At 39.2% G+C, this 14,258-nt stretch overlaps 1 protein-coding gene across 2 annotated transcripts in view; it reads left to right on the forward strand.

The window, feature by feature from the left end:
* The window catches only part of PTPRK (protein tyrosine phosphatase receptor type K), a gene marked incomplete at both ends in the record, with an annotated part of 415,598 nt that overhangs the window by 341,757 nt on the left and 59,583 nt on the right, over positions 1 to 14,258 (forward strand). For both annotated transcript variants that reach the window (XM_082305949.1, XM_082305950.1), the window contains 2 exons: positions 2,724 to 2,997; positions 5,977 to 6,013. In XM_082305949.1, coding sequence (XP_082162075.1) covers positions 2,724 to 2,997; positions 5,977 to 6,013 — 311 coding nt within the window. The remainder of the gene's footprint in view (positions 1 to 2,723; positions 2,998 to 5,976; positions 6,014 to 14,258) is intronic.

Raw genomic sequence — 14,258 nt, forward strand, 5'->3', positions numbered from 1 at the left:
CAAACAAACAAACAAACAAAAAAACCCCAACAAACCAAAAAATAAAAACCACCAAACCAAAAAACACCTCGTTGGAGACATTAAAGACTTTTCTGTCATTTGCTATTCTTTCTTTAACTAAAATTGTGTAGGTGCAGCTGGCTACAATGTGTATATCTATTTCTTATTTTCCACATTTGGTAGCTTTTCAGATGTAGGGACCCAAAAAGCATTACTTTTGGAAACATATTTTATTTAAATGAGAGCATATTTTATGTAAATTATTTGAAAATTTTTCAGAACAGTCACATTTTATTGTGATCTCATGCTTAAAATTTTGCCATACCTTTCATGTCAGATTCAAAAATTACTGCATATTTTTAAAGAATGCTATTAAAAGGGAATTACCTAATATTTAACTCTCATGCCCTTCCTCTTTGATTTTTTTGGTTTGTTTTCATCTCCAAAGAGACTTGCCCTTTAAAAAGGATATGCATCTTAAAAAAAGGTGCCTCATTTGCCCCTTAGTCTTTAAAGTGGGGTAAAAAAAGGATTTAATTCGGAAACTGGTAGATCTCAGCTTCCGAGCTGCATGACAAACCAGGCTGTTCAGGGGACGGTTGCCTCCGTCACGTGCAAACGTTGCACTGTCCTTCCGCTCTCCCTGCTGGCTTTCTCCTCCTAAGTTGGCAGGCTGTCACAGATGACAAGTTTCCCGCTCTCCTGGCACTTCAGAGAGCAGAATTTGTGTCCATCCCAGTCCTTTGGCAGCTCACAAGACAAAGACTGCAGAATGGAGGGAGCAGAGACACGGTGTCTGCATTCCCAGTACTCTCCAGTTGGTTGGCTGCCCAGTTCAGAAGCAGTGGTTTTAACCCTGCCTGGGTCCAGGGCCAGGCCAGGGAGGAGATGAACACCAGTAGTCATTAATTATTTTTAATATTTTACATCCTGTCAAGTTTGTAAAATATCAGTACTTTTAGGGTTTTTTTGCTAGTACATTGATTTTGAAGCGTAAAGAAAGATTCTGGGTGCGCAGGGGTCTTGTGGAAGCGATTTGTTGGTGCAGGCTGCATTAACTGGACATGGTTAATACAGAGAGCTTACCACAGAAGATGATTTATAACCAAGCTCAGTTCACAGACAGTTTATGAGAAACAGAGATCCCTGGAACTAACTCATCATTTTTTCATTTATGTTCTTCTTCCTACCTAGAGTTTCAAAAATTAGGTGACTTTTTATATTCCTCTTGGTCACTTTGAAAGGGAAGAGGCTTTCCTCCTTAATTTTTTAGGTACTAGGAAAAGGGGATGCTAACTTCTTTCAGCTCAAGAAAGATGTGAAACTCATTTCTTATTTTTTCTTCTCTCCTTTCTTCCATTCCCCAGTATCATACTTCATCTCTGCCACTACAGTTATTGGGGTTTCTGGGCAGTAGTAGCAGAGAAAATTGACAAAATAATTTAATGCTGCCCCATAAGCTCTGAAATGAGGAAGATTGTCTTTGCCTTTGCCTTTCAGAGTCCCTGCAGCAATGCAGTGACGCTTCCAGAACTCTCTTCAATTTTACGTTTTCTTTAATTTTTACTTCAGAAATCTGTAAAACAAAACCAAGACAGGCAATTCCGACAGTTTAATTGAATAGCTTCAGGTCTCGTCTACATGCTTAGGCATATTTTCTTACTAATCTTTCATAAGGTCCTCAAATGTATCTGCATATAAATGAGAAATTGTGTGCGTGTATACACGTGTGTGTATGTGTGCATATGCGTACATATAGTTCTTCAAATCAAAAAAACTCTTTTTTTCTTTTCTTTTTTTCTTACAAACTGAAGAATTGCCTCCTGCTCTCAGTATGTAAGTTCTGTACTGCTGCAGAGCGGAGGAAGCTGATAGTAAGTTGGTAACATCCTGCAGTTAGGTAGTTCCCCTAAAGGAGAAAGAAGAATGATAATTACCTGTCCTATTTTGAGCAGGTGATTTTGAAAAGTGACCAAGCCATGGACCATTTCAAGAGAGGTATTGGGAGCTTGGGATGGCGTTTTAATAGGCCGAATGCCATCTGCTTCAGCAATTTGTAACGTTTTATCATTGACAACTGTAGAGGAATGAGGCAGTCTATTTTGGTGGAATGGACAGATTTCTGTCCATCTGTGCTTGTATTACAGCATGTCACTTGTACTTTAGATCTGCATAGCTCTGAGCCAAGATAGAAGCCACAGCAAGGTCAAGAGGTGGAGAAGCCTGTCAGCACGTTCTGTCTCAAATGATATGACAACTGCAAATTGGTGCTTCAAGCACAGCCTGGAGGCAGTCATTATGTTGGGCCTTGACGCTCAGCTTTCTCTAATATCATTTCAAAGGAAAATGCTAACTTCAGATGCTGCCGATTAGCCAAGAGTTTAATCTATTGTAGTTTCAAGTCAGATTCATTCCTGTGTTTCTTCTAAACAAAAAAGCCTAAAAAAAAAATTGTTAGGAGGTTGTGTATAGATTTGTATTCTTGTTTTTCCTGAAAAAAATGGATGCTTCTTCTTTCCAATGGCTAAATTAGACAGCTTTGCTACATTTCAAGCCTTTGTTCCTTCTCTGCATCCATGCATCTGCTGTCTTTTCCTTTTTTCTTTTTTTTTTTTTTGTTTTTAAGTTTACACAAAGCAACTGGGTTAATATTTTTATGAGACTAGAGAGTTGACCCTAGCAGGTGACCTTAAAGGTATGCTGGTCTTCCTCTGTTTCACTAGTGCCTACCAGATCGTTGTTGAGGAGCTGCACCCGCACCGAACCAAGCGAGAAACGGGTGCCATGGAGTGCTACCAAATCCCCGTCACCTATCAGACCGCTCTTAGCGGAGGGTCGCCGTATTACTTTGCTGCTGAGCTGCCCCCAGGAAACCTGCCGGAGCCAGCCCCCTTTACCGTGGGTGACAACAGGACTTACCAGGGTTTCTGGAACCCGCCACTGGCTCCTCGGAAAGGCTACAACATCTATTTCCAGGCCATGAGCAGTGTTGAGAAGGTAAGTGCCAACGACACCTTTCTCCTGGACGAGTCAAAAGACATGCCCGTGGTGACAATTAGGACTGTCGAAGTTGAACGTAGTTAGGTGTTGGCAGTGGCACGGCTGTAATCCCTTCCATACTGTGACAGCGTGGCAGTGTGCCATTCACATTTCACACCACCCTTCTATCATAGTAACTGCTACTAGATGAGAGTTTAATACATCTTGTAGTAATCGTCTCAGCGAAGTAATTTCAGTGCTGTTACTCTGCCTCCTCAGTAAATAACATCTGCAGCCTTTTCCCCAATTCTCAGTATTTGTGCACTTCAGAAAATTAAAATACTGCAGGATAAACAGAACATGGGATGCTCAGCAGCCTAATAAAAACATTAGAAACTTCTTGAGACTCTCGCACTGAACAGCAAGCAAAAAGTAAAAATTTGCTTCAGCAAAAGTAACCCCAGGCCCACAGTGTGTTTTCAAGAGCCTTTCTGGCAAGGTTTACTGGAGGCTTGCTCCACTGCTGTGCCATAGTAAGAGTATGGCTGTTGCTCACCTTCATTACCTCCTTGGCGTTTCATTTTTAACTCTGTCACTGAGTGCTGCTGCTGGCTCTCAATGTGTATGGGAAGGGGGAAAAGTGCCAGGGAGGGAGGTTCCAGGTGGGAAGAACGACTGTGGCTCTGCAAGCCCCCTGGTGTTACTCTTGAATGGTTTTTCCTCTCATAAAAGAAAAATGGGGGAGGGAGAAATGATCAGTGAGGAGGGAAAAGATGGTAGGCACAGAAACTTCAGATATTTAAAAATTTAAAATTTTTATTTATAGTTTAGAAATCTGAAGGAAATTGCAGTAATATGTCCGTAAGTGTCTCCATAGGAAGTGTCCAGGCAGGTCAGGAAGGAGCTAGAAAGAACAGCCAGATTGGTAGCCACTGAGACTCACCAGAGCCTTCGGAAAAGAACACAAGCTGTGTTTACTCTTCCTTGTGTTTGGGTCTCTGCGGTGACTAAACAAATCCCAGCTAACAGGCGGCCTTGCCTTCGAGCCTTTTAAGAAAATCTCACCTTCTACCTATGGTTATGAAAATTGCATACACATCAAGTCAGAATGGGGAAAAAGCAGGAGCTAATGAAACTGTACTGGAGCTGCTTGAGAACTGGAGGCTTTTTCTTAATGAAGAGACCATTCCCTCTTGCTAGTTCTTATCTATAGACCTGTATGAAGCAAACAAAGCAAAATAAAAGGTAACTGCTAGTCACTCATTCCTATTTCCCTCACCTGCTACATATATTCCCTTTGCTTTTGTTGGCTTCCAGCTGACTAAATTGTAAGGAAATTTGTTTCATTCCCCAAGAAATAAATGGGAGGGAAAAGTAAACCAAAAATATTGAAAACAAAAATAAATCTTTATTTTGGTTTTTACATTTTGACAGATAAGTAGAAGATGAGGGAAGAACACATTATTTTTCACTTTAACTTGATTTCAGCTTGTGAGAGAGTTTAATCTTAAAATGGTTTTCTCTGGTATGATTTAAAACTGTGGATCAGATTTCTGTTCCTAGAGGGATTTGAGGGGAGGTTTTGGGTGGGACTGCACTGCATTCTGCCAGGACAGAGATCTAGTGATTGTAAGATAACCTCTGAGCTGCAGAATATTTAAACAGGTGCTTTACTGTAAAGCAGTGGGCTCACCAAAATAGTTAAAGGGAAGTAAAGTATGCTCTGAAATACACTGTAGGGTTGGGATGAGGGTTACTCTGTGACCCTCACAGACATTTTGAACAAAAGCGGGCAAGTAAATCCAGTAATTGGGGAGAATGCTAATTAGGTAAGATTGTATCAATAAACTTTGTGGAGCTTTTATTTAGATTGAAAAATTGTCTTTATGGAACACTTATGGGAAGCCTCAACTCACAGCTTTGCTCATTCTTTACAAGCTGTGTTTACAAAACAGCATCAACATATTTTACCTGTTGCTTGGGAACCTTCAAGAGAGAGATCCCAGGGGATGTATTCGGGGATGGAGTGCTGGGGGGTGCAGGACTAGAGGGAGCATATTTTATAGAATGAAACTGTCGTTATTATGTTTTCTAATTGCATGCTAATATTGTTTAGAGTGATCTAATACAGCAGCAGCTGCATCCTCTCATGCAACTTTATGCTATTTCAGTCTGTTTGCCTTTAAAATGACTGCACATTGTACAAAAAGGTCAGAAAACCCATTTATGACTGACCCTCATCTGTTCAAGTTGTCCAAACTGTGCATAACTGAGTAATTTCTCTGTTCATTTGTTTCAATTGCTGACCAAACTTCTGAAGGGGGGGGGAAATGTAAAAACATAAAAATGGTCTTTGCATGCGGAACTTCTTCTGAAGCACATCACTGTCAAATCACTGTATTTTCTGGGCAGATTATATAGGTTGTAGATTAACTGTGTCATCTGTGAAGGGATACCTGGGCTGCTTCTATGCTAATTCCACACTCAGAAGCATGAGCGAGCATGTTGCTGACATGCTTCAGGTGACTCTATTCAAGACCATCAGGATGCAGCCAGACAAGTTAGTTTGGACACAGTGCCGAACAAATGTACCTCCTTTGCTGCATGGTGCTGTTGGAGGTCAACACTGGCTCGGGATTTCTGTGCCATGAAATAAACAGGAGCACCAGTCCTCCCCTTTTCTTCCACTGCACCCTCTCTCTGTATTCTTATGGCATGATTTCCATTTGATTTGAATAATCTGAAAGCTGGCTACATCTGGGCTGTCCTGTACCTTTTCTCCCCATCGTTGTCCTGGATAGTACAGATCAATGCTTAGATTTCATCCAGCTTTTGTAAAGGCAAAATCACTCACCCTCTTCTCTCCTTCTAAGTCCAGAGCCCTGAGTCACCTTGTTGGTTACCCCAGCTGATCAGCAGATCTCAGATGAATGTATGGATCAGGGAGGGCAAGAAAAAACAACCTGATCTGACTCTTTACTTTTTCCTCCTCAACAGGAAACCAAAACTCAGTGTGTTCGAATAGCTACAAAAGGTAAGAGGTTCGTCCCTCCAAGCAAAGTAGCTTTTTTTAATGAAATGTGGAGTTTCTGTTAAATGTTTGAACCAAAGTCAGTACTGTCCCTCTATTTTGAACCACTTGATTGTCTTAAAATGTAATGGGCTACTGCTTTTTATTCTTTGGTATTGAGCCAAGAGAGTACTGTTCTAGCAATACTCAGAATTTAGACAAAATAAGTACGCCCTTGTTTTCCCTGCCTGTGGTTTTCAAGATCTGCTCTTAGGCTGCTGGAGCATTGCAGGCAGCAGACAGATGAACTGGAGACTAGAAAGCACTCTTGGTAAACTGTCTCTTATGCTAACAGTTATTTCCAAGCAGGGATGGAAACAGTTTAAACAAAGGACATGATAGTTAATTTTCCTAAGTAAGAGTTGGGAGTGTTAGCTAGGCATAGGGGAGGGTTGATTTGAGGAAGGCAGCAAGTGAGGCCCAGGGCTAAGACTGGCTGCATAGCTGTGAGAATAAATCATATTGACCCCATATATGGCGGGTTAATCACATACTGCTCACTCAGAAATGCTGTTTCATCTTCAAATGAGGACTTAGTTGTTCTACTTATTGTTATCTCTTGCTTTGACTGTATTTATAGCCATTCATTTTGGTTGCTTGATTGTGTCAACATGAGAGTTGTTTGATAGACTCCAGCAGCATAAACAAGAAAGGAGCTTACAAATGCTGAAAGAGTACTCTGCAGAGGCCCAGCACTACTTATATTGTCTCTTTCTAATTGCATATTGATATTCAGCATAAAAACAGCTTTAGATAGGAGCAAGCGAGCATTTAAAGTACTGTGGTGGCACATCAGCACCGTTTTCTCAATCGCTTCTTTCAATTTAAAACTTGTTCCAATTAAAAGCTGATGCCTCTAATGAGGTGGTAGCAACAAAGCGTTTTCTTGAGAAACCAGAAAATAAAATGTACTTCTCAAGATGTGTTAATATTTTCGTTAAGTGAGGTAAGCTAATAAAAACAGGAAATTAAAACCATGAGCTGTCTTCTGTGAAAAGTACATCAGCGTTATCTTTCTTATGTTTACCTGGCAAGATTAAATGTTTGAATTAAAATGTATTTGCATAAACAAATATTTATGTACCACAAGCATGTATTGCTAGGATTTGAGTCAAGGGAGAGTCTTGAAAGGCTTAGAAATATCCTGAAATAGTGCAGAAATATGGAATGAGGAAGAGGAGAGAAGTGGTCTCTCTCATCATAAATTTTCTGGATAGTAATAACAAAATGGGGAAGGAGTTCAGCTGGCTTATGAGGAAATTATTTTTTACTTAACCCTATTCAGTCCAGCGATGTCAAAGCAATGTTCACAGGAGCAATAGTCCTGGCAGTTGCTTGTATGGCTTCCTCTGCTGTAACAGTCACCTGCACCCCAATGGCTGTAGCCTGAAGGAAAGGGGAAACGAGTAACATGTTTCTTACCATTGTGCTATAAATCTTGGCTTTGCCACTCTGGCTAAAGACATGTTTTCATGAAGTAACTGCATTGCCTGATATGTCAGTACTAAACTCCTTGTGTGTGGAACTAAAAACCAAAATGTTTTCTCTGACTTTATTTTAATTGATATATGTGAAATGTGGGGGGAGGCAACATTAGGAGCAAATGCGTTCTCTTGCTCTGAAGGAATGCATTTAATAGGGAATCACCGCTTCAAAGTCACGTACGTTCATACCTGTCAAATGAGTTACTCTAAAGGAGTTATTCTAAATTGTTTTTAAAAAGCTGATACTGAATTTTTTTCCCATGTATTCATCATAAAAATAATGCCACGATTTGTTGTCCTTGAAGAGAAGTACACTTAATATATTGGTTTATGTATATGTTCATCTGGTTATGCTGATTTTTTTGTAGTGTGTAAGTTTGCTTTGAATCACTGACCTAGGAGTTGTCTGGTTACGTTTGTAACATATTCATAAGGAAAAGAGGACTGCCTCACCTTACCTAATGCACCCCGGTAAAGCTAATGTGCCCTTTTAAAATCCAGCAAATCGTCTAAACTATATTCAGTTATAAAAGTAGTGTGTAGTTCTGTGTCATCTCCTGCGACTTGAAGCAGCCTGCAGCTGGCAAAACTGAATTTTGCCTTCAACGTGTTGAACAGGCATTAAAAATCGGAGAGAGCTGGGGTGGAAGGGGGCAGAGAGGAATGACATTAAAGGTGCATGTAAAGGCAAGACAAAATTTCCCTGGTAGTGAAGTTCAGTATTACTAGCAAAGGTACTTTCTCATTTTTACCTCGCTCAGGGATCTGGTGTTATCTACTGTGTATATTCACTCCAATAAGATGTAAAGATGGAAAAAAATATGGTAGTAATGTCATGGTTTGATGCTGGAGAAGTTCATGTCCCTGAAATTATAATCTTGGTAATTTAACTCTCTTAAATGTGTTATTTCCCTGACTATTTTTTTTCGCTTGGGCAGTTCCCTATTAGCATAATTTACAGGTATTTTAATGCATAAGGGTTTTGCATGTATCATTCCCATGGGTTGCCTTCTACCTTTGAGAATTGATGGATTAGTTTGTTTATTGGTGTCAAACTAATGAAAGTCAGCAAATTTAAATTGAAGTGCTCATACTTTTTCAGTCCGTATATTCTAGGTGCAGTGTTCTCATGCACTTCTGATAACAAAATGCACTGAAGTGTGAACTCATCTAAAAGATAGTGCCAAATAATGACTAAAGTATGTTGCTGCTTTTGGTGTGTCTTGAAAAAAATGTTTTTAGAGTAAGCTGAGAGGCTTACTAGTGTCTGGTGTATTAAAATACAGTTAGTTTTTCATGGAAGAAAATATTGGAACAGCACTCTGAGCAGTTCCTGTGTACTTGCAGCTGAAGGATGAATGCCAGAGTGAGTCTTGGTTGGCCCTGATTTAGGGTAATAACAGGATTCCCCCTTTATCTGGACATCTATTTCCACAAAGCTTGGAAGAATTTAATGACTTTGTGACTTTTGCCCTTCTGCAGATTGGACTGAATTGGCCAAGAGAGTCCTAAGTCATCAGATGTGGTGAGAGGGTATGAAAGTTGCACGCCTACATAGTCTGTTCACATAAGCTTTGATTCTTGAGGAAACAAGGTTAAAAATAACTCCTTGTGACACTGGTGGTGGGTAGGACATACCTAAAGCACCATTTCCATTACAAGTATAGCCCAGAAAATGTACAACCTGAACCATTTTAATTCCTTGGATACTTTAAGCCAATTCTGCCTTCCTCTGTTGACCTGAATTCCTTTCCCATTCAGATGCTCTTAGTAACCAGTGATCAGCATCAATTTGTTTTTTTTGGGTTTGGGGTTTTTTTTTGTTTTTTAAAAACAAACAAACAAACAAACAAAACCTAAACAGTTAAATGTTCTCTGCCTCATTATTTTTTGAATTGAGGTAGTAACATTACCCAGTCACTAATAATCTAGTTTCCCACATGTATAGTAACTGAAGAAGGAGAAAAAGAAAATTGTTTTCTGATGTGCAGAGAAGGGTACAGAGACTTAGGTAATAGGTCAGGTATTCATTAGGAACTGAAAGATGGAGTTATGCTAGGAAATGTGCGTTATTTGATAAAAAAGTGTCACATATAATTTCCTATGGAAAGTTCTCAAACTTACTAAAACTAATTTGGTAAGGCAGAGTTCAACCAGTCCATAACGTGCTCATACCACAATGAATATGTGATAACTGAACCTGCCTAACCAGAATATTGCTAGAGGAGTGAATAAAAGATGCGTGATTCCCATAGCATGCACTTCAGAGTAACACACGATGTTGATGACTGATCAGTCACATCTTGGAGTTGAGTTTGTGTAAAAATTTGAATGAGTTTCCACTAACACATAACATTGGCATTTCATTTTACAATCTAAAATGTTATCGACTGCTAAGGGAATGAAACTAGATTAACATGGTCAGAGAAGAGCGATGCTTCAAATTATTTAGCATGTAAATAGACATTTAAGAGGACAGAAGGGACAGCAGAGCTGTTATTAAGCAGAGGGTATATGAAGCTGACATTTCTGACAGTTTTTTGGCTGCCAAGTTTGAGGCTAACACTGATTTACATGTATTCTTTTGTTTTGTTTAGGGAACTAGAGAAAAATATTGAAAATTTAATTAGAAGAAATCTACTGTGGCAGTAAATAAAGAAGTGGTGGGCCTGGCAGCTCTGTCCCAAAGTAGTTAGAAGGAATAAATGGAGTCCAAGGTTTCTCACTCCATGTTTAAAACATGAACTTCATCACCTCCAAAATTATTTTCCCTTGTGGTTTTCATTTGTATTATTAGTTCAGGCAGTGTAGAACTTCTCTATCTCTATGCACGTTTGGTTCATACAGATGGATGAAAATGCCATTTGAGATGATGCGCATCTGGAAGTAATTGTGAAATAGCAGAAAATGACTTTTTAATCTGATTTGAGGAATAAAAAGGTCTGGGTGGTAACATTTCAACTGCAAGTGTGCATTTAGTCCACCATCGTTATTGCTCTGAATTCATTCCCACAGCAGTTGGGGATTGATCCAAGGGCCTTTGATGTCAATGGGAGTCCTTCCACTGACATTAATGTGCTTTGGATTAGGTCTTTAGAAGTCATAAATCTGTCTAGACCGTAATTACTTCCTTGAAATTGTTCCTGATGATGTTTCTGCTCTTAGGGAAATTTGTGAAAGTCAAATCACCTCCTGTAGCAGGATGCTCAGATATGTCTGTTACTGATTAATGCACAAATGTGAGAAGATGTTAGATGCTAAATGTATATGAAGCAGAGCTTCTCTCACTGTTGTTTTTATGTTTGGATCAATGCTTCTACAATGACGTTCAGCTGTACCATCATAATAGGCACTGGAGACCTAAGTGACAATATAAATGTAGAGAAGAATGCAGATGTTGCCTAAGTCACATCTTTCTTTTTGGTCATTTGTAGGAAAAAGCTATTAATATGTTTAAACTTAAGTGGTCTTTTGCATAATATCTTTTATCTCACAAAGAGGAGATTTTAACTGACTTGCTGAGCTTTCCACAGATGGGAACAGAATATTAGCATGGCTTATTTTCCTCTTTTGTATGTGAAATGGCAGTAGCTCACCGAGCAACCATATCTGCCAGTTCTGATAAGTGATACCTTTGGTTGTAAATAAAAAATTGAATGATCTTTTGGAGTATTTGATGATGGTTATTAAAAAAAAGGCAGTTAACTGAGGGACACCTCCAGATTTCCAGACACAAAACCTATAATGTGGGTATTTTCATATATGTGCAGAGAGTAACAAAATCATGGAATTCAATTACCAAAATTTGATTTGAGTAAAAAGGAATGTAATGTAAAAACGGCATTTATTAGGTGAAGCTACCTGATTGATATGGATGGGACAACAATTTTCAGAGAATGTGTTTCTCGTTCTTTGTAATAAGGCACTGAAGATAAGTACCCTTTTCTGTTTGTTGCTTGACATCTCTAAGAAATAAGGGTTCCTTCTGAGGGTAACAGCAAAAAAACCTCTAAATTACCCAATGTTTTTTATGCTTATGACATTGCCTGAGCTGAACTATTTATTTTAACTGTATTTGGAATAATTATGATCGGAAGTATTTTCCAGTTTCTGGCCTCTTTCCTAAGCCTTCAGGAATATGGGTTTATTACTATGTTTTGAAAGAGTAGTTGTCTGCTGTTGGTCAGAAAAGTTTCATGGATGAGTAAGTCTAGTAAATACAATTGATAAATCTAATTGCTTTACTAGAGAACTTTATTTTTAAATACATTGCAAAGTGGATAAGTGTATTACATGCAAATGTTATTTTATTAAATTTATTTTGGTTTTGAAAGTTAGCTTGTAAGAGGAAACACTCCTGATAGATCTCAGTGAACCACTAGATGAACCACTAGAATGAAGAAATTTTTAGTTCAAAGATATAATAAATATTAGCTTTCCTTGATTTTGAAATGTTTAATTGTTAGTGCCAGTACAGAAATCACAGTTTAAGCTGGATAAGGTCAAAATCAGTCGTGTTTGAAACTGGTTGCAGGAAATGGTGCATTAGTTTGGGAATTTTTAATATGCACACATTTATTGGATTTGGAAGTTTGTAGCAAAGTCCTAGATTGTTTCGGAAGTGGTAACGAAAACTCAAATGGCGCTCCAGCAGTGATAGTGTGCTCTGAGCCCTAGCTGGTCATCACTGTCCTGTAGCTCTGATGTGCTGTCATTACAGAAGACATCATGGAAACATTCAATGTTGAAAGAGTAGCAGCTTCCTTACTATGCTAAAACTTAGCACTGGTGAAGTAAAAATCATGTATGTGGCAGATTGATGATATGATCATTAATAATGAGGAGCTGATTTCAATAGATCACACCTAAGCCAACACAGGTAGAAAATCAAATTCTTAGAGAGTATGTATGGCTGGTGGCCATAGATCTGGTGGAAAAAGTGCCCATCAGCAGTTCATTGCTATCCCTGTAACAAATGACTGATCTCACTGAGATTAGCCAGAATTAACAATCTTAACATAGTCAGTCAAAATAATTTTAGATGTTTCCTAGGTTAGAACAATTGCACAAGCAGTTCTGAAAGCAGGGTAGAAACGACAGTACGTGCTGGAGAGAAGCAGTGGCGAAAGTCAAGGGGAGGTAGTCTTCACAATCTTCAGGTGCAGCCAAAAGGTCTTGAGGTCATGTTTAAGACTGCTAGAAGAAATGGAACCTCAAGGTTAAAGCTGCTTCAGTCCAGCTACAAAAAACAAACAAACAAACAACAACAACAACAAAAAACACCAAAAAAAACCAAAACATAAAATGTTATATCAATATGCGACATCTTAGCGCAGAGGTGATAACCTTTGCAATTATCCATCCCTGTATTAACAGCTACCTTGTATTAACAGCTAACACAGATATTTTGAATAGAAGACAAAATATTTTTGAGCAGTAAAGCTTCTTACTGTGCAGCTGGTCAGGAAATGCCAGCAGGACTTTGTCTCAGAAAAGAACGATGCCCAAAGAACGCAGAAGAACTTCAGCAACGTCTAAATCAGAAATATGCTTAGTGATTTTTGTGAAAACTGTTTATGGCCCTAAAATCAGCATCGCTGTGTTTCTCTGTATCTAATCAAACACTTTTAACTGAATGAAAAGAAGTTCCACCTCGTTGTCATGAACGTTACAAGGGTTTATTAAACTATTTGCTTGTCATCTCTGACAGAGTGCTAAGTGAAGTTCTACAGCTAGTCATCTAGAAACAAGGAGCAGCATTGCCAAGCATAGTAGCACTTCCTAAACACTGTCAAATGTGTTGCAGAGCAAGTCAGTATGGTTGATTGGCACTGCTGCCAAATTACTCGAATACAGAGATTGATGCTTTGTCAGCTGTGTAAGGAGACGATGGTTCTGAAGTTCAGGAGTGCAAACTGCTTTCTGCTCTGATGGGAAGTTGTGTGCTAACCGCACAACTTCTGGAAGGATCCTGACCAGAAACGTATGCAGATGGACCTCGCAGGAGGGATGATCTTTCTAGAAATCATGTGGTTATGGCACATCTGTCTATCAGAGCAGGAGGCCGTTACAGGCACTGTTAAAGCGATTTTTGTAGCCAGGTAAATTCAAAGCATAGGGAACAGAATTACAACCCTGTGTGTGGTTTTCAGTGCTGTCGGCTTTGGTAGTATGTGGAGGCTTTTGTGCAAATTCAGCAGCCTGGAAAGGACTGTGAATATTCGCTGTGCTTCACGGTGACGTGGTGATAAAGGTTCTCGATCAGGATGGACTTCCAGACCCCTTTACTGTCAGAGAGGTCACGAAACAGATTGCATCCTTTGCCACTTCTGATTAACATTTGCTTTGTTGAGTCAACAGGAAAGGTAACCACATTCAATACCATATAGATGCCAGAATATTTAACCTGAACATTAAATCAGAGGTCCCATATCTGCTGACTTGTGTTACTTGCTCTTTGCTGATGACTGAGTATTAGTTATTCACACATATGTAAGCAGACTACATATTATTGACTGTTTCAGCCCCTCTGCCAAGTGGTTTGGCCAGACCATTAGCACAGGGGAAAAAGAGGTCCTGCTCTAACCTTGCTGTGGTGGAAAATATCCTGAGGCAGTAGTCTGTGCTGACAATACACTAGTGAAATTTGTGAGAACAGCAATGCTACTTCAGCAGCATACTTCTTTCAAAACACCACAGTTAATAGCAAAGTCATGCAGGGAATA

This window comes from Platalea leucorodia (assembly GCF_965183815.1).
Source record: "Platalea leucorodia genome assembly, chromosome: 3".
Taxonomy (NCBI): Eukaryota; Metazoa; Chordata; class Aves; order Pelecaniformes; family Threskiornithidae; genus Platalea; species Platalea leucorodia.